Source organism: Salmo trutta, chromosome 30, assembly GCF_901001165.1.
Source record: "Salmo trutta chromosome 30, fSalTru1.1, whole genome shotgun sequence".
Taxonomy (NCBI): domain Eukaryota; kingdom Metazoa; phylum Chordata; class Actinopteri; order Salmoniformes; family Salmonidae; genus Salmo; species Salmo trutta.
The window spans coordinates 43,909,325-43,931,203 of record NC_042986.1 but is presented as its reverse complement, the minus strand read 5'-3'; the positions used below and the strand labels follow the sequence as shown (position 1 = coordinate 43,931,203).

Here is a 21,879-nt window from a genome sequence, read left to right as displayed (position 1 = left end):
TATCCCTCTCTCTTCCCCCCTCACTCTATCCCTCTCTCTTCCCCCCCTCTCTCTATCCCTCTCTCTTCCCCCCCTCGTTCTATCCCTCTCTCTTCCCCCCCTCGCTCTTTCCCTCTCTCTTTCCCCCCTCGCTCTATCCCTCTCTCTTTCCCCCCTCGCTCTTTCCCTCTCGCTCTATCCCCCCTCGCTCTATCCCTCTCTCTTTCCCCCCTCGCTCTATCCCTCGCTCTATCCCCCCTCGCTCCATCCTTCTCTCTATCCCCCCTCGCTCTATCCCTCTCTCTTTTTCCCCCCTCGCTCCATCCTTCTCTCTATCCCCCCTCGCTCTATCCCTCTCTCTTTCCCCCCTCGCTCTTTCCCCCTCGCTCCATCCTTCTCTCTGGGGGAGGGGGGGGGTGTGAATGTGGGGGGGGGGTTCAGGAGAGGTGGAGCCATGGGTGTCTTCCCTTCTATAACTGGATGACATGAAGAGAAACAATGGACTACTAAGCACATTATGACATGATGACCTGCTGCTAACGCTGGGACCAGGGTCCCCTTGTCAGGCTGGCTAAAGGCTGAGACCAGGGTCCCCTTGTCAGGCTGGCTAACGCTGGGACCAGGGTCCCCTTGTCAGGCTGGCTAACGCTGGGACCAGGGTCCCCCCTTGTCAGGCTGGCTAAAGGCTGGGACCAGGGTCCCCTTGTCAGGCTGGCTAACGCTGGGACCAGGGTCCCCCCTTGTCAGGCTGGCTAAAGGCTGAGACCAGGGTCCCCTTGTCAGGCTGGCTAAAGGCTGAGACCAGGGTCCCCTTGTCAGGCTGGCTAACGCTGGGACCAGGGTCCCCTTGTCAGGCTGGCTAACGCTGGGACCAGGGTCCCCTTGTCAGGCTGGCTAACGCTGGGACCAGGGTCCCCTTGTCAGGCTGGCTAAAGGCTGAGACCAGGGTCCCCTTGTCAGGCTGGCTAAAGGCTGGGACCAGGGTCCCCTTGTCAGGCTGGCTAACGCTGGGACCAGGGTCCCCTTGTCAGGCTGGCTAACGCTGGGACCAGGGTCCCCCCTTGTCAGGCTGGCTAACGCTGGGACCAGGGTCCCCTTGTCAGGCTGGCTAACGCTGAGACCAGGGTCCCCCCTTGTCAGGCTGGCTAACGCTGGGACCAGGGTCCCCTTGTCAGGCTGGCTAACGCTGGGACCAGGGTCCCCCCTTGTCAGGCTGGCTAACGCTGGGACCAGGGTCCCCTTGTCAGGCTGGCTAACGCTGGGACCAGGGTCCCCTTGTCAGGCTGGCTAACGCTGGGACCAGGGTCCCCCCTTGTCAGGCTGGCTAACGCTGGGACCAGGGTCCCCCCTTGTCAGGCTGGCTAACGCTGGGACCAGGGTCCCCCCTTGTCAGGCTGGCTAACGCTGAGACCAGGGTCCCCCCTTGTCAGGCTGGCTAACGCTGAGACCAGGGTCCCCCCTTGTCAGGCTGGCCAACGCTGAGACCAGGGTCCCCCCTTGTCAGGCTGGCTAACGCTGGGACCAGGGTCCCCTTGTCAGGCTGGCTAACGCTGGGACCAGGGTCCCCTTGTCAGGCTGGCTAAAGGCTGAGACCAGGGTCCCCTTGTCAGGCTGGCTAACGCTGGGACCAGGGTCCCCCCTTGTCAGGCTGGCTAACGCTGGGACCAGGGTCCCCTTGTCAGGCTGGCTAACGCTGGGACCAGGGTCCCCTTGTCAGGCTGGCTAACGCTGGGACCAGGGTCCCCCCTTGTCAGGCTGGCTAACGCTGGGACCAGGGTCCCCCCTTGTCAGGCTGGCTAACGCTGGGACCAGGGTCCCCCCTTGTCAGGCTGGCTAACGCTGAGACCAGGGTCCCCCCTTGTCAGGCTGGCTAACGCTGAGACCAGGGTCCCCCCTTGTCAGGCTGGCTAACGCTGAGACCAGGGTCCCCCCTTGTCAGGCTGGCTAACGCTGGGACCAGGGTCCCCCCTTGTCAGGCTGGCTAACGCTGAGACCAGGGTCCCCCCTTGTCAGGCTGGCTAACGCAGGGAGGCCGGTCTACATTCACACAGTTTTCCATCCGTCCCAATTTCCTTCGAGCTGAAGGTTACATTTCTCTCTTGTCCTCTTTCTTTTGACCTCAATTCTTCTTTCTCTCTCTCTCTCTCTCTCTCTGCCTTAATCTTGTGAGTTGGGTCCTCTCTCTCTAGCATGTCACCCACCTATCTATAATAATCAATCTTTGTTCCCCACCCCCTGTCTCTCTCTTTCTTTCTCTCTCCATCCCTCTCTCCCCCCCTTCTCTCTCTTTTTCTCCTTCCTCTCTCTCAGATGGTTCTGTCTGTCCTAGACCAGAGGGTGTCTATGCACTACAGTGAACCTAAACCACGGGCCAACGAGGACTGGCTCTGTAACAAGGTAAAAGGTCCTCCCCACGTGCATGCGTGGTTTGGTTTGTGTGTGTGTGTAGCTTGGTACTGACCATCTCTGTTGCTGTTCTAACAGTGTGGGGTTCAGAACTTCAAGAGGAGAGAGAAGTGCTTCAAGTGTGGTGTTCCCAAATCAGGTAAATATATATTGTAGTTCAGCTAAATTACACACAGCTGGGGTTAGTTTAAAACAGGCCTGGGTTTAAATACTTCTTAAAATCATTTAAAATACGGAAATGCACAGCAAATTGTCCAGTGTTACCTAGTGTAACAGTTCTAGTGTTGATTCAGGTGTTAAATGAACACTCAATCGGTGTAAAACAACCCCAGAGTTGTTGTTAATAACCAGTGTTGAACCAAAACCACGCCCATCATTATCATATTTCCCAGCATGCTCTATTGCAGGTTGATTTTTTAAAAATATATATATTTTTTTTTCAATATCTATGTTTTTGCATGTACATTTATTAATCAATCTTATGCTACTGAAATAAAAAAATCAAAATGAATTAAATCTGTTACTTGGACATGTTTCACCCGTTACTGAAATGGGTGTTCCAGTCCTTTAGGCCAGGCGTTGGCGACAGGGGGGCCAAAAGTTGTGTTATTATTTTTTAATTGTTCTATTTTTTATTTGTTTTTTAATTTACGAATAAAGTTAGATTTTTATATTTTTCCGCTTAGGATCTAACTTGGTGAAGGCCACAGGAGTCAAAATGGATGTCTGTGATAACCATGTCTCTGTCACTAACAAATACAGTCTTGGCTGGTAACTTTACAATTCACTCAAAAGGCAAGGCATTCTAAAACAAGGTTTTACACTAAGCAGTGTGTTAATTTAACACTGAAAAGCAGGGGTGTCCAGAAGGCCGCACCGAAAACGTGTAATATTTCTGCTGAAAAGTGTGGACCCGTATAGACACTGGACCGGTGTTAAATGTAACACTGTCGGTGTTGATTTGGAGAATTTGCTGTGTGGGCTTGATTTGGCTTGATTTGATTGAGTGAAATTGAACCAATAGAATTGTTGTAAAATGGCCCCCACCCAATGGGCTGCCTCCCAGGCAGATATCTCACTCTGTGTCTTACCTCCAGAGGCAGAGCTGAAACTGCCCCAGCTCAGGGAGTTACCCCTGGGGGGGCATCAGAAGGATGGTGCTCAGGGCTTATTGCCCCTCCCTGCCCTTTACCAGCCTGCTGCTGCCACCTCTACTGCCCTCACCAACGCCATGGCAACTGACACACAACAGCCTGAGGTGGCCAACGACAGTGAGTCTAACTCTCTATCTTTTACTCTCAATATATTTATTAAATCAATTCATATTATCGGCATGGGAAACGTATATATGTTTTACAAAGCAAGTGAAATACATTTACATTTTGTGTCACTGGCCTACGCACATAATGTCAAAGTGGAATTAAGATCAGGGAGGTTTTCCAATGCCTCGCAAAGAAGGGTACCTATTAGTATATGGGTATAAATAAATAAAAAAACAGACATTTGAATATCCCTTTGAGCTGGTGAAGTTATTAATTACACTTTGGATGCTGTATCAATACACCCAGTAACTGCAAAGCTTACAATTGGCTCATTCATCCTCCTCCTCTCCCTTGTAACTATTCCCCAGTTCGTTGCTGTAAAAGAGAATATGTTCTCAGTCAACTTAATTGGTAAAATAAGGGTTAAATAAAAAAATATTACAAAGATGTAGGTGTCCTTTCTAACTCAGTTGCCGGAGAAGAAGGAAACCGCTCAGGGATTTCACCATGAGGCCAATGGTGACTTTAAAACAGTTACAGAGTTTAACGGCTGTGTTAGGAGAAAACTTAGGATGGATTTGTATTTATAATGGATCCCCATTAGTTCCTGCCAAGGCAGCAGCTACTCTTCCTGGGGTTTATTATGGATCCCCATTAGTTCCTGCCAAGGCAGCAGCTACTCTTCCTGGGGTTTATTATGGATCCCCATTAGTTCCTGCCAAGGCAGCGGCTACTCTTCCTGGGGTTTGTTATGGATCCCCATTAGTTCCTGCCAAGGCAGCGGCTACTCTTCCTGGGGTTTATTATGGATCCCCATTAGTTCCTGACAAGGCAGCAGCTACTCTTCCTGGGGTTTATTATGGATCCCCATTAGTTCCTGCCAAGGCAGCAGCTACTCTTCCTGGGGTTTATTATGAATCCCCATTAGTTCCTGCAGGAAGGCCTCCGACAGATGGAGAAGCCCCACTCGATCCAGAGCAGGGACTGAAATCGTAGGGGAAGGAGTAGGCACTGCAGCCGCAGGTACCCCCAGGGATGAAGGTGCAGGAAGACCAGGCTCCAGGGCAGCGAAACTATTCGTTGTTTGTATCCGCTCCGGGCCTCTCGTTGGGAGTGCAGTCTGCTTTGAGGGAAGCCGCTGTCTTCGGCTTCCACGGCTCGTGACATGCGACCATCGTTGATTGCCATGCTCCTCTTGCTGTGCTCCTTCGACTCCGCTGTCAGACACGGGAGGAGAGGTAGGAGATGGCTCCCCTGGGCAACACTGGCCAGTCGGATAACGACAAACGACAAGCGCAAAAGCCATCCAGCCACCGGCGTAGAAAAGGTAAACATTGCGTTTTCACCAGTTTCTTACGTAGGCTGGCGGACCTGCGTGATCAATGAAGCCACCTCAAGCCTATAATCCTGGGCCAGCAAACAATCGACGCATTGGTACTTTGAGGGATCCAGTTTGTCCCCAAGCAAAGCGTAGAAGATAAAGCTCCTACAGCACATTGGAACTCTGAGGGATCCAGTTTGGTCCCCAAACAAAGTGTTGAAGATAAAGCTTCTACAGCTCTGGAACCATTAATTTACTTCTCCAGACAAAGAGGGCTCCATTGGAAAACTCATCTGGGGCTAACTTCGTTAGCTTGATGGCTAACGTTAGCAACTTAGCTGTAGTTACTCCATAATACTAACCTGAATGCATCCTGTTTGTTAGCTTGATGGCTAATGTTAGCAGCTTAGCTGTAGTTACTCCACAATACTAACCTGAATGCATCCTGTTTGTTAGCTTGATGGCTAACGTTAGCAGCTTAGTGGTAGTTACTCCACAATACTAACCTGAATGCATCCTGTTTGTTAGCTTGATGGCTAACGTTAGCAGCTTAGCTGTAGTTACTCCACAATACTAACCTGAATGCATCCTGTTTGTTAGCTTGATGGCTAACGTTAGCAGCTTAGCTGTAGTTACTCCACAATACTAACCTGAATGCATCCTGTTTGTTAGCTTGATGGCTAACGTTAGCAGCTTAGCTGTAGTTACTCCACAATACTAATCTGAATGACAGAGTGAAAAGAACGAAGCCTGTACAGAATAAAAAATATTCCAAAACATGCATCCTGTTTGTAATAAGGCACTAAAGTAAAACTGTAAAAATGATGGCAAAGAAATTAACTTTATGCCCTGAATACAAAGTGTTATGTTTGGGGCAAATTCAACACAACACATGACCGAGTACCACTCTATATATTTTCAAGCATGGTGGTGGCTGCATCATGTTATGGGTATGCTTGTCATCATTAAGGATTAGAGAGCATGGTAGTGTCTGCATCATGTTATGGGTATGCTTGTCATCATTAAGGATTAGAGAGCATGGTGGTGGCTGCATCATGTTATGGGTATGCTTGTCATCATTAAGGATTAGAGAGCATGGTGGTGAGCATGGTGGTGTCTGCATCATGTTATGGGTATGCTTGTCATCGGCATAAAAATAATGCAGCTAAGCACAGGGAAAATCCTAAAGGAAAACCTGGTCTGCTTTCCACTAGACACTCGGAGATTAATTCACCATTCAGCAGTACAATAACCTAAAACACAAGGCTAAATATAGACTTGCTTACCAAGTAGACAGTGAATGTTCCTGAGTGGCTGAGTTACAGTTTTGACTTAAATCTACTTGAAATTCTATGGCGAGACCTGAAAACGGTTGTCTAGCAATGATCAACAACCAATTTGACAGAGCTTGAAACATTTTTGAAAAGAATAAATGGGCAAATGTTTCACAATCGAGGTGTGGAAAGTTCTTAGAGATTTACCCAGGATGACTCACAGCTGTAATCGCTGCCAAAGGTGATTCTACAAAGTATTGACTTAGGGGTGTGAATACTTATGTAGAATGATATACACTGAACAAAAATATTAACACAACATGTAAAGTATTGGTCCCATGTTTCATGAGCTGAAATAAAACATCCCAGAAAGTTGTCCATATGCACAAAAAGCTTATTCTTGTCAAATGTTGTGCACAGAGATATTTTTTTTACATCCCTGTTCGTGAGCATTTCTTCTTTGCCAAAATATTCCATTCACCTGACAGGTGTGGCATATCAAGAAGCTGATTAAACAGCATGATCGTTACACAGGTGCACCTTGTGTTGGTGCAATTGGCATGCTTACTGCAGTAATGTCCAGAGGTGTTGCCAGATAATTTAATGTTCCTTTCTCTACCATAAGCCGCCTCCAACATCGTTTTAGAGAATTTGGCAGTACTTCCAACCAGCTTCACAACCGCAAACCACGTGTAACCACACCAGTCCAGGACCTCCACATCCGGCTTCTTCACCTGCGGGATCGTCTGAGACCAGCTGATGAAACTGAGGAGTATTTCTGTCTGTAATAAAAGCCTTTTGTGGGTAAAAACTCATTCTGATTGGCTAGGCCTGGCTCCCCAGTGGGTGGGCCTATGCCCTGTCATGTGAAATCCATAGATTAGGGCCTAATTTATTTATTTAAATTGACTGATTTCCTTATATGAACTGTAACTCAGGTAAATCGTTGAAGTTGTTGCATGTTGCGTTTTATATTTTTGTTCAGTGTATATATGGGTTGTATTTACAATGGTGCCACTTTGCATAGGGCAAGAGGTTACACATCTTGCTGCAGTGAGGGCACACTGGTATATCACCTAGTCGATATAGGGGTTTATCAATGTGATTTGCTTCTTTCTTTGTGGATCTGTGTAATCTGAGGGAAATATGTGTCTCTGAAATGGTCAACCATTTGGCAGGAGGTTAGGAAGTGCAGCTCAGTTTCCACCTCATTTTGTGGGCAGTGTTGCACATAGCCTGTCTTCTCTTGAGAGCCAGGTCTGCCTACGGCGGCCTTTCTCAATAGCAAGGCTATGCTCACTGAGTCTGTACATAGTCAAAGCTTTCCTTAATTTTGGGTCAGTCACGGTGGTCAGGTATTCTGCCGCTGTGTACTCTCTGTTTAGGGCCAGGTAGCGTTCCAATTTGCTAAATGTTTTGGTTAATAATTTCCAACGTGTCACTCCTTTTTGTGTTGGATCTAATTATGTCGTACTACGTCAATCCATTAATCAATACATCAGTCCATACATCAATACATCAGTACATCTACCAATACATCAACACATTAGTCAATACACCAGTCAACACATCAATCCATACATCAATACATCAATCAATATATCAGTACATCAGTCAATACATCTATCAAACGTCTATCAATACATCAATCAATACATCAGTCAATACATCAATCCATCAAGCAATGCATCAATATATAAATAAATCAATACATGTTACGAGACTGGTGTCTGAGACTGGTGTCTTTTTTCAGATGAGCCCTGCATAAATACATCAAACATACACACTAAGAAAACCAGCCCCATTTACCAACGTAGAGGTCTCTGGTCATTACTCTGAACTGACCAAGGGGTACCAGAACCTCTCATTACAGAGCTCTGTAAGTTGTTCCACATACAGAATCAACTCTGTGGAGACGGAATGGGCCCATCCAGTGTTATTCAAGCCTGAGGCTGGGTTTGTTCATTTGTAAGTCTAAATTGAATTGATGAGGATAGATACATAGTACGTTTCTGCATGAGTGCTGCGTAGTTAAACACGAGAGAATGCTGCTCTCTCATTACATACGGTGCATTTGGAAAGTATTCACACCCTTTACAGCCTTATTCTAAAATGGATTAAATAAAAAATAATCCTCAATCTACACACAATACCGCATAAAGACAAAGTTAAGCGGTTTTGTTTTGTTTTTTTTGCAAATGTATAAAAAATAAAAACAGATACCTTATTTACATAAGTATTTAGACCCTTTGGTATGAGACTTGAAATTGATCCACTTGTGGTAAATTCAATTGATGTGACATGATTTGGAAAGGCACACACACCTGTCTATATAAAGTCCCACAGTTAACAGTGCATGTCAGAGCAAAAACCAGGCCATGAGGTCAAAGGAATTGTCCGTAGAGCTCAGAGACAGGATTGTGTCGATGCACAGATCTGGGGAAGGGTACCAAAACATTTCTGCACCATTGAAGGTCCCCAAGAACACAGTGGCCTCCATCATTCTTAAATGGAAGAAGTTTGGAACCACCAAGACTTCCTAGAGCTGGCTGCCCGGCCAAACTGAGCAATCGAGGGAGAAGGGCCTTGGTCAGGGAGGTGACCAAGAACACGATGGTCACTCTGACAGAGTTCTAGAGTTCCTCTGTGGAGATGGGAGAACCTTCCAGAACGACAACTATCTTTGCAGCACTCCACCAATCAGGCCTTTATGGTAGAGTGGCCAGACGGAAACCACTCCTCAGTAAAAGGCACATGACAGCCCGCTTGGTGTTTGCCAAAAGGCACCTTAAGGAGAAACAAGATTATTTGGCCTGAATGCCAAGCGTCACATCTGGAGAAAACCTGGCACCATCCCTACAGTGAAACATGGTGGTGGCAGCATGAACAGAGCAATGTACAGAGAGATCCTTGATGAAAACCTGCTCCGGAGGGCTCAGGATCTCAGACTGGGGCGAAGGTTCACCTTCCAACAGGACAATGACCCTAAGCACACAGCCAAGACAACGCAGGAGTGGCTTTGGGACAAGTCTCTGAATGTCATTGAGTGGCCCAATCAGAGCCCGGACTTGAACCCGATCGGACATCTCTGGAGAGACCTGAAAATAGCTGTGCAGTGACGATCCCCATCCAACCTGACAGAGCTTGAGAGGATCTGCAGAGAAGAATGGGAGAAACTCCCCAAATACAGGTGTGCCAAGCTTGTAGCGTCATACCCAAGAAGACTCGAGGCTGTAATCACTGATAAAGGTGCTTCAACAAAGTACTGAGTAAAGGGTCTGAATACTTATGTAAATATGATATTTTTGTATTATTTATTTTCAATAAACACAACCAGTTCAGATACCAGAAAGGGTTTTAAATAATCAGAAATAATACCAACAGCCTCCGCCAAGCCGCTGGGGAGGGGGGGCAGTAGACCACAGCAATAATATATGCATCTTTTGGCTGATGGCTACTTTTTCAACCAACAGCTCACATTATGGGGACAGAGAAGCTAAGAGAGCAAGATGCCATAAGAGAAGATCTTACGTAAATAGCCACTCCCACGCCCCCCCCTTTTTAAATCTATCACATCTAAAAATGTTATAGTCCGCAATGGCAACATCTTTACCCATAATCAGCCAGGTCTCTGAGAATACCAGAACGTCTGGGCCGGTGTCATGCATCCATAATCAGCCAGGTCTCTCAGGATACCAGAACATCTGGGCCGGTGTTGTGCATCCATAATCAGCCAGGTCTCTGAGGATACCAGAACATCTGGGCCGGTGTCATGCATCCATAATCAGCCAGGTCTCTGAGGATACCAGAACATCTGGGCCGGTGTCATGCATCCATAATCAGCCAGGTCTCTGAGAATACCAGAACGTCTGGGCCGGTGTCATGCACCCAGACACAGCCAGGTCTCTGAGGATACCAGAACGTCTGGGCCGGTGTCATGCACCCATAATCAGCCAGGTCTCTGAGAATACCAGAACGTCTGGGCCGGTGTCATGCACCCAGACACAGCCAGGTCTCTGAGAATACCAGAACGTCTGAGCCGGTGTCATGCACCTAGATACAGCCTGGTCTCTGAGGATACCAGAACGTCTGGGCCGGTGTCATGCATCCATAATCAGCCAGGTCTCTGAGAATACCAGAACGTCTGGGCCGGTGTCATGCACCCATACATCCAGACAGTCCAGTTTAGACATCAGGCTTCGTACACGTAACAAGTCCAAGTCCTCTGTGAGATTTGAAAACAACAGCAGTATCCATGGTGACACGAGTCAATAGAACTGGATGAGCTAGCCACTATGGGCTTCCTGATTTGGATTCAAAGTTGCAGAGCCAATACATCCATCAGTATGTCAATACATCTATCAGTACATACGTCAATCAATACATCTAACAATACATCAATACATCCATCAGTATATCAATACATCCATCAGTATGTCAATCAATACATCAACGCATACATAAATACATACATCAATCAATACACATATCAATAAATCTATCAATACATCCACCAGTATGTCAATACATCCATCAATACATACGTCAATCAATACATCTATCAATATATCTAACAATACATCAATACATCCATCAGTATGTCAATACATCTATCAGTACATACGTCAATCAATACATCTAACAATACATCAATACATCCATCAGTATGTCAATACATCAATCAATACACATATCAATACATATATCAATAAATCTATCAATACATCAATACATCCATCAGTATGTCAATACATCTATCAATACATATGTCAATCAATACATCTAACAATACATCAATACATCCATCAGTATGTCAATACATCAATCAATAAATCACATATCAATAAATCTATCAATACATCCATCAGTATGTCAATACATCTATCAGTACATACGTCAATCAATACATCCATCAGTATGTCAATCAATACATCAACGCATACATAAATACATACATCAATCAATACACATATCAATACATATATCAATAAATCATCTATCAATACATCCATCAGTATGTCAATACATCTATCAGTACATACGTCAATCAATACATCTAACAATACATAAATCAATACGTCAATCAATACATCTAACAATACATCAATCAATACGTCAATCAATACATCAATCAATACGTCAATATATCTAACAATACATACGTCAATCAATATGTCAATCAATATATCTAACAATACATCAATCAACACATCAATACATCAATCAACACATCAATACATCAATCAACACATCAATCAATACATCCATACATCAATCAATACATCAATCAATGCATCCATACATCAATCAATACATCAATCAATACACCAATCAATACATCAACGCATATATAAATACATACATCAATCAATACATATATCAATACACATGTCAATAACTATCAATACATCAATACATCCATCAGTACATCAATACATCTAACAATACATCAATCAATACATCTGTCAATCAGTACTTCAATCAATACATCTGTCAATCAATACATCTATCAATATATCAATACATACATATATCAATACATCAATCAATACATAAACTCAGCAAAAAAGAAACGTCCTCTCACTGTCGACTGCGTTTATTTTCAGTAAACTTAACATGTGTAAATATTTGTATGAACACAACAAGATTCAACAACTGAGAAATAAACTGAACAAGTTCCACAGACATGTGACTAACAGAAATGGAATAATGTGTCCCTGAACAAAGGGGGGGTCAAAATCATAAGTAACAGTCAGTATCTGGTGTGGCCACCTGCTGCATTAAGTACTGCAGTGCATCTCCTCCTCATGGACTGCAGCAGATTTGCCAGTTCTTGCTGTGAGATGTTACCCCACTCTTCCACCAATGCACCTGCAAGTTCCCGGACATTTCTGGGGGGAATGGCCCTAGCCCTCACCCTCCGATCCAACAGGTCCCAGACGTGCTCAATGTGATTGAGATCCGGGCTCTTCGCTGGCCATTGCAGAACACTAACATTCCTGTCTTGCAGGAAATCACGCACAAAACGAGCAGTATGGCTGGTGGCATTGTCATGCTGGAGGGTCATGTCAGGATGAGCCTGCAGGAAGGGTACCACATGAGGGAGGAGGATGTCTTCCCTGTAACGCACAGCGTTGAGATTGCCTGCAATGACAACAAGCTCAGTCCGATGATGCTGTGACACACCGCCCCAGACCATGACGGACCCTCCACCTCCAAATCGATCTCGCTCCAGAGTACAGGCCTCAGTATAACGCTCATTCCTTCGACAATAAATGTGAATCCGACCAGCACCCCTGGTGAGACAAAACCATGACTCGTCAGTGAAGAGCACTTTTGCCAGTCCTGTCTCGTCCAGCGACGGTGGGTTTGTGCCATAGGCGACGTTGTTGCCGGAGATGTCTGGTGAAGACCTGCCTTACAACAGGCCTACAAGCCCTCAGTCCAGCCTCTATCAGCCTATTGTGGACAGTCTGAGCACTGATGGAGGGATTGTGCGTTCCTGATGTAACACGGGCAGTTGTTGTTGCCATCCTGTACCTGTCCCGCAGGTGTGATGTTTGGATGTACCGATCCTGTACAGGTGTTGTTACACGTGGTCTGCCACTGCGAGGACGATCAGCTGTGCATCCTGTCTCCCTGTAGCGCTGTCTTAGGTGTCTCACAGTACGGACATTGCAATTTATTTCCCTGGCCACATCTGCAGTCCTCATGCCTCCTTGCAGCATGCCTATGGCACGTTCACGCAGATGAGCAGGGACCCTGGGCATCTTTCTTTTGGTGTTTTTCAGAGTCAGTAGAAAGGCTTCTTTGGTGTCCTAAGTTTTCATAACTGTGACCTTAATTGCCTACCGTCTGTAAGCTGTTAACGACCGCTCCACAGGTGCATGTTCATTAATTGTTTATGGTTCATTGAACAAGCATGGGAAACAGTGTTTAAACCCTTTACAATGAAGATCTGTGAAGTTATTTGGATTTTTACTAATTATCTTTGAAAGAGAGACGTTTCTTTTTTTGCTGAGTTTACATCAGTCAATAAATCTATAAATCCGTCAATACATATATCAATCAATTAATCTATCAATGCTTCAAGAAATACATCAAGAAATACATCAAGAAATACATACATCAATACATTTGTCAATCAATACATCAGTACATCAATCAATACATCCATATATCAATCAATACATCCATCAGTCAATACATTAATCAAATCAAATCAAATCAAATCAAATTTATTTATATAGCCCTTCGTACATCAGCTGAAATCTCAAAGTGCTGTACAGAAACCCAGCCTAAAACCCCAAACAGCAAGCAATGCATGTGAAAGAAGCACGGTGGCTGGGAAAAACTCCCTAGGAAAAACTCCTGAGAAAGGCCAAAAACCTAGGAAGAAACCTAGAGAGGAACCAGGCTATGAGGGGTGGCCAGTCCTCTTCTGGCTGTGCCGGGTGGATATTATAACAGAACATAGTCAAGATGTTAAAATGTTCGTAAATGACCAGCATGGTCAAATAATAATAATCATAGTAATTGTCGAGGGTGCAACAAGCACGTCCGGTGAACAGGTCAGGGTTCCGTAGCCGCAGGCAGAACAGTTGAAACTGGAGCAGCAGCATGGCCAGGTGGACTGGGGACAGCAAGGAGTCATCATGCCAGGTAGTCCTAGGGCTCAGGTCCTCCGAGAGAAAGAAAGAAAGAAAGAGAGAATTAGAGAGAGCATATTTACATTCACACAGGACACCGGATAAGACAAGAGAATACTCCAGATGTAACAGACTGACCCTAGCCCCCCGACACATAAACTACTGCAGCATAAATACTGGAGGCTGAGACAGGAGGGATCAGAAGACACTGTGGCCCCATCCGATGATACCCCCGGACAGGGCCAAACAGGCAGGATATAACCCCACCCACTTTGCCAAAGCACAGCCCCCCACACCACTAGAGGGATATCTACAACCACCAACTTACCGTCCGAAGACAAGGCCGAGTATAGCCCACAAAGATGTCCGCCACGGCACAACCCAAGGGGGGGGCGCCAACCCAGACAGGAAGACCACGTCAGTGGCTCAACCTACTCAAGTGACGCACCCCTCCCATGGACGGCATGGAAGAACACCAGTAAGTCAGTGACTCAGCCCCTGTAAAAGGGTTAGAGGCAGAGAATCCCAGTGGGAAGAGGGGAACCGACAAGGCAGAGACAGCAAGGGCGGTTCGTTGCTCCAGCCTTTCCGTTCACCTTCACACTCCTGGGCCAGACTATACTTAATCATAGGACCTACTGAAGAGATAAGTCTTCAGTAAAGACTTAAAGGTTGAGACTGAGTCTGCGTCTCTCACATGGGTAGGCAGACCATTCCATAAAAATGGTGCTCTATAGGAGAAAGCCCTACCTCCAGCCGTTTGCTTAGAAATTCTAGGGACAATTAGGAGGCCTGCGTCTTGTGACCGTAGCGTACGTGTAGGTATGTACGGCAGGACCAAATCGGAAAGATAGGTAGGAGCAAGCCCATGTAATGCTTTGTAGGTTAGCAGTAAAACCTTGAAATCAGCCCTTGCCTTAACAGGAAGCCAGTGTAGGGAAGCTAGCACTGGAGTAATATGATCAAATTTTTTGGTTCTAGTCAGGATTCTAGCAGCCGTATTTAGCACTAACTGAAGTTTGTTTAGTGCTTTATCCGGGTAGCCGGAAAGTAGAGCATTGCAGTAGTCGAGCCTAGAAGTAACAAAAGCATGGATTAATTTTTCTGCGTCATTTTTGGACAGAAAGTTTCTGATTTTTGCAATGTTACGTAGATGGAAAAAAGCTGTCCTTGAAGCAGTCTTGATATGTTCTTCAAAAGAGAGATCAGGGTCCAGAGTAACGCCGAGGTCCTTCACAGTTTTATTTGAGACGACTGTACAACCATCCAGATTAATTGTCAGATTCAACAGAAGATCTCTTTGTTTCTTGGGACCTAGGACAAGCATCTCTGTTTTGTCCGAGTTTAAAAGTAGAAAATTTGCAGCCATCCACTTCCTTATGTCTGAAACACAGGCTTCTAGCGAGAGCAATTTTGGGGCTTCACCATGTTTCATTGAAATGTACAGCTGTGTGTCGTCCGCATAGCAGTGAAATTTAACATTATGTTTTCGAATGACATCCCCAAGAGGTAAAATATATAGTGAAAACAATAGTGGTCCTAGAACGGAACCTTGAGGAACACCGAAATTTACAATTGATTTGTCAGAGGACGAACCATTCACAGAGACAAACTGATATCTTTCCGACAGATAAGATCTAAACCAGGCCAGAACTTGTCCATGTAGACCAATTTGGGTTTCCAATCTCTCCAAAAGAATGTGGTGATCGATGGTATCAAAAGCGGCACTAAGATCTAGGAGCATGAGGACAGATGCAGAGCCTCGGTCTGACGTCATTAAAAGGTCATTTACCACCTTCACAAGTGCAGTCTCAGTGCTATGATGGGGTCTAAAACCAGACTGAAGCGTTTCGTATACATTGTTTGTCTTCAGGAAGGCAGTGAGTTGCTGCGCAACAACTTTTTCTAAAATTTTTGAGAGGAATGGAAGATTCGATATAGGCCGATAGTTTTTTATAATTTCTGGGTCAAGATTCGGCTTTTTCAAGAGAGGCTTTATTACTGCCACTTTTAGTGAGCTTGGTACACATCCGGTGGATAGAGAGCCGTTTATTATGTTCAACATAGGAGGGCCAAGCACAGGAAGCAGCTCTTTCAGTAGTTTAGTTGGAATAGGGTCCAGTATGCAGCTTGAGGGTTTGGAGGCCATGATTATTTTCATCATTGTGTCAAGAGATATAGTACTAAAACACTTTAGTATCTCCCTTGAGCCAAGGTCCTGGCAGAGTTGTGCAGACTCTGGACAATGAAGCCCTGGAGGAATACCCAGATTTAAAGAGGAGTCCGTAATTTGCTTTCTAATGATCATGATCTTTTCCTCAAAAAAGTTCATAAATTTATTACTGCTGAAGTGAAAGCCATCCTCCATTTGCGAATGCTGCTTTTTAGTTAGCTTTGCGACAGTGTCAAAAAGAAATTTCGGATTGTTCTTATTTTCCTCAATTAAGTTGGAAAAATAGGATGAATCAATACATACATCAATCAATACATACATCAATACATACATCAATCAATACATCAACACATCTAGCAATAACATCAATCAATACATACATCTATCAATACATAAATATGTCAATAAATACATCAATCAATCAATACATCTATTAATACATCCATCTATCAATACATATAGCAATGCATCAATACGTCAATAAATACATCAATCAATCAATACATCTATTAATACATCCATCTATCAATACATATAGCAATGCATCAATACGTCAATAAATACATCAATCAATACATCTATCAATACATAAATACATCAATCATTACATCAATACATCAATACATACATCAATCAATACATACATCAATTCATCAATCTCTCCCACCTCCAGCTCTGATCCTGAGGTCCCCATACCTCCCTGGAGTCCATCCTGTCTACTCTGTTGCCCTTCTAATGTTCTCTCTCTTCTCTCCAGCTCTGATCCTGAGGAACCTGGGTCCCCATACCTCCCTGGAGTCCATCCTGTCTACTCTGGCTCCCTTCGCTACTCTGTCTCCTTCTAATGTTCGACTGATCAAGGATAAGCAAACACAACTCAACCGTGGCTTCGCTTTCCTGCAGCTGTCTACTATAGTGGTGAGGAGATACCTACAGCTGTCTACTATAGTGGTGAGGAGATACCTACTGTAGTGGTGAGGAGATACCTACAGCTGTCTACTGTAGTGGTGAGGAGATACCTACAGCTGTCTACTATAGTGGTGAGGAGATACCTACTGTAGTGGTGAGGAGATACCTACTGTAGTGGTGAGGAGATACCTACTGTAGTGGTGAGGAGATACCTACAGCTGTCTACTGTAGTGGTGAGGAGATACCTACAGCTGTCTACTGTAGTGGTGAGGAGATACCTACAGCTGTCTACTATAGTGGTGAGGAGATACCTACTATAGTGGTGAGGAGATACCTACAGCTGTCTACTATAGTGGTGAGGAGATACCTACTATAGTGGTGAGGAGATACCTACTGCTGTCTACTATAGTGGTGAGGAGATACCTACTATAGTGGTGAGGAGATACCTACTGCTGTCTACTATAGTGGCGAGGAGATACCTACTGTAGTGGTGAGGAGATACCTACAGCTGTCTACTATAGTGGTGAGGAGATACCTACTATAGTGGTGAGGAGATACCTACTGCTGTCTACTGTAGTGGTGAGGAGATACCTACAGCTGTCTACTATAGTGGCGAGGAGATACCTACTGTAGTGGTGAGGAGATACCTACAGCTGTCTACTGTAGTGGTGAGGAGATACCTACAGCTGTCTACTATAGTGGTGAAGAGATACCTACTATAGTGGTGAGGAGATACCTACAGCTGTAGTGGTGAGGAGATACCTACAGCTGTCTACTATAGTGGCGAGGAGATACCTACAGCTGTCTACTGTAGTGGTGAGGAGATACCTACAGCTGTCTACTATAGTGGTGAGGAGATACCTACTGTAGTGGTGAGGAGATACCTACTGTAGTGGTGAGGAGATACCGACAGCTGTCTACTGTAGTGGTGAGGAGATACCTACAGCTGTCTACTATAGTGGTGAGGAGATACCTACAGCTGTCTACTGTAGTGGTGAGGAGATACCTACAGCTGTCTACTATAGTGGTGAGGAGATACCTACAGCTGTCTACTATAGTGGTGAGGAGATACCTACAGCTGTCTACTGTAGTGGTGAGGAGATACCTACAGCTGTCTACTATAGTGGTGAGGAGATACCTGCAGCTGTCTACTGTAGTGGTGAGGAGATACCTACTGTAGTGGTGAGGAGATACCTACAGCTGTCTACTATAGTGGTGAGGAGATACCTACTGTAGTGGTGAGGAGATACCTACTGTAGTGGTGAGGAGATACCTACAGCTGTCTACTGTAGTGGTGAGGAGATACCTACTGTAGTGGTGAGGAGATACCTACAGCTGTAGTGGTGAGGAGATACCTACAGCTGTAGTGGTGAGGAGATACCTACAGTTGTAGTGGTGAGGAGATACCGACAGCTGTCTACTGTAGTGGTGAGGAGATACCGACAGCTGTCTACTGTAGTGGTGAGGAGATACCTACAGCTGTCTACTATAGTGGTGAGGAGATACCTACAGCTGTCTACTGTAGTGGTGAGGAGATACCTACAGCTGTCTACTATAGTGGTGAGGAGATACCTACAGCTGTCTACTGTAGTGGTGAGGAGATACCTACTTTAGTGGTGAGGAGATACCTACAGCTGTCTACTATAGTGGTGAGGAGATACCTACAGCTGTCTACTGTAGTGGTGAGGAGATATCTACTGTAGTGGTGAGGAGATACCTACAGCTGTCTACTATAGTGGTGAGGAGATACCTACAGCTGTCTACTATAGTGGTGAGGAGATACCTACAGCTGTCTACTGTAGTGGTGAGGAGATACCTACAGCTGTCTACTATAGTGGTGAGGAGATACCTACTATAGTGGTGAGGAGATACCTACAGCTGTCTACTATAGTGGTGAGGAGATACCTACTATAGTGGTGAGGAGATACCTACAGCTGTCTACTATAGTGGTGAGGAGATACCTACTGTAGTGGTGAGGAGATACCTACAGCTGTCTACTATAGTGGTGAGGAGATACCTACAGCTGTCTACTATAGTGGTGAGGAGATACCTACAGCTGTCTACTGTAGTGGTGAGGAGATACCTACAGCTGTCTACTATAGTGGTGAGGAGATACCTACCATAGTGGTGAGGAGATACCTACAGCTGTCTACTGTAGTGGTGAGGAGATACCTACAGCTGTCTACTATAGTGGTGAGGAGATACCTACTATAGTGGTGAGGAGATACCTACAGCTGTCTACTGTAGTGGTGAGGAGATACCTACAGCTGTCTACTATAGTGGTGAGGAGATACCTACTGTAGTGGTGAGGAGATACCTACAGCTGTCTACTATAGTGGTGAGGAGATACCTACAGCTGTCTACTATAGTGGTGAGGAGATACCTACTGTAGTGGTGAGGAGATACCTACAGCTGTCTACTGTAGTGGTGAGGAGATACCTACTGTAGTGGTGAGGAGATACCTACAGCTGTCTACTGTAGTGGTGAGGAGATACCTACAGCTGTCTACTATAGTGGTGAGGAGATACCTACAGCTGTCTACTGTAGTGGTGAGGAGATACCTACAGCTGTCTACTATAGTGGTGAGGAGATACCTACAGCTGTCTACTATAGTGGTGAGGAGATACCTACAGCTGTCTACTGTAGTGGTGAGGAGATACCTACAGCTGTCTACTATAGTGGTGAGGAGATACCTGCAGCTGTCTACTGTAGTGGTGAGGAGATACCTACTGTAGTGGTGAGGAGATACCTACAGCTGTCTACTATAGTGGTGAGGAGATACCTATTGTAGTGGTGAGGAGATACCTACTGTAGTGGTGAGGAGATACCTACAGCTGTCTACTGTAGTGGTGAGGAGATACCTACTGTAGTGGTGAGGAGATACCTACAGCTGTAGTGGTGAGGAGATACCTACAGCTGTAGTGGTGAGGAGATACCTACAGTTGTAGTGGTGAGGAGATACCGACAGCTGTCTACTGTAGTGGTGAGGAGATACCGACAGCTGTCTACTGTAGTGGTGAGGAGATACCTACAGCTGTCTACTATAGTGGTGAGGAGATACCTACAGCTGTCTACTGTAGTGGTGAGGAGATACCTACAGCTGTCTACTATAGTGGTGAGGAGATACCTACAGCTGTCTACTGTAGTGGTGAGGAGATACCTACTGTAGTGGTGAGGAGATACCTACAGCTGTCTACTATAGTGGTGAGGAGATACCTACAGCTGTCTACTGTAGTGGTGAGGAGATACCTACTGTAGTGGAGAGGAGATACCTACAGCTGTCTACTATAGTGGTGAGGAGATACCTACAGCTGTCTACTATAGTGGTGAGGAGATACCTACAGCTGTCTACTGTAGTGGTGAGGAGATACCTACTATAGTGGTGAGGAGATACCTACAGCTGTCTACTATAGTGGTGAGGAGATACCTACTATAGTGGTGAGGAGATACCTACAGCTGTCTACTATAGTGGTGAGGAGATACCTACTGTAGTGGTGAGGAGATACCTACAGCTGTCTACTATAGTGGTGAGGAGATACCTACAGCTGTCTACTATAGTGGTGAGGAGATACCTACAGCTGTCTACTGTAGTGGTGAGGAGATACCTACAGCTGTCTACTATAGTGGTGAGGAGATACCTACTATAGTGGTGAGGAGATACCTACAGCTGTCTACTGTAGTGTTGAGGAGATACCTACAGCTGTCTACTATAGTGGTGAGGAGATACCTACTATAGTGGTGAGGAGATACCTACAGCTGTCTACTGTAGTGGTGAGGAGATACCTACAGCTGTCTACTATAGTGGTGAGGAGATACCTACTGTAGTGGTGAGGAGATACCTACAGCTGTCTACTGTAGTGGTGAGGAGATACCTACTGTAGTGGTGAGGAGATACCTACAGCTGTCTACTGTAGTGGTGAGGAGATACCTACTGCTGTCTACTATAGTGGTGAGGAGATACCTACTGTAGTGGTAAGGAGATACCTACTGTAGTGGTGAGGAGATACCTACTGTAGTGGTGAGGAGATACCTACAGCTGTCTACTGTAGTGGTGAGGAGATACCTACAGCTGTCTACTATAGTGGTGAGGAGATACCTACAGCTGTCTACTATAGTGGTGAGGAGATACCTACAGCTGTCTACTATAGTGGTGAGGAGATACCTACAGCTGTCTACTGTAGTGGTGAGGAGATACCTACAGCTGTCTACTATAGTGGTGAGGAGATACCTACTATAGTGGTGAGGAGATACCTACAGCTCTCTACTGTAGTGGTGAGGAGATACCTACTGTAGTGGTGAGGAGATACCGACAGCTGTCTACTGTAGTGGTGAGGAGATACCTACTGTAGTGATGAGGAGATACCTACAGCTGTCTACTGTAGTGGTGAGGAGATACCTACAGCTGTCTACTATAGTGGTGAGGAGATACCTACTGTAGTGGTGAGGAGATACCTACAGCTGTCTACTGTAGTGGTGAGGAGATACCTACAGCTGTCTACTATAGTGGCGAGGAGATACCTACAGCTGTCTACTGTAGTGGTGAGGAGATACCTACAGCTGTCTACTATAGTGGTGAGGAGATACCTACAGCTGTAGTGGTGAGGAGATACCTACAGCTGTAGTGGTGAGGAGATACCTACAGCTGTAGTGGTGAGGAGATACCTACAGCTGTAGTGGTGAGGAGATACCTACAGTTGTAGTGGTGAGGAGATACCGACAGCTGTAGTGGTGAGGAGATACCTACAGCTGTCTACTATAGTGGTGAGGAGATACCTACAGCTGTCTACTATAGTGGTGAGGAGATACCTACAGCTGTCTACTGTAGTGGTGAGGAGATACCTACAGCTGTCTACTATAGTGGTGAGGAGATACCTACTGCTGTCTACTGTAGTGGTGAGGAGTCTAC

General features: G+C 45.5%; 1 protein-coding gene across 1 annotated transcript in view; it reads left to right on the top strand.

The window, feature by feature from the left end:
• The window catches only part of LOC115168735 (RNA-binding protein 10), a gene marked incomplete at its 3' end in the record, with an annotated part of 33,708 nt that extends 16,726 nt beyond the window's left edge, over nt 1-16,982 (top strand). Inside the window, 4 exon segments of the mRNA XM_029724276.1 lie at nt 2,290-2,376; nt 2,464-2,524; nt 3,483-3,656; nt 16,822-16,982. Coding sequence (XP_029580136.1) covers nt 2,290-2,376; nt 2,464-2,524; nt 3,483-3,656; nt 16,822-16,982 — 483 coding nt within the window.
• Nucleotides 16,983-21,879: the final 4,897 nt, after the last annotated feature.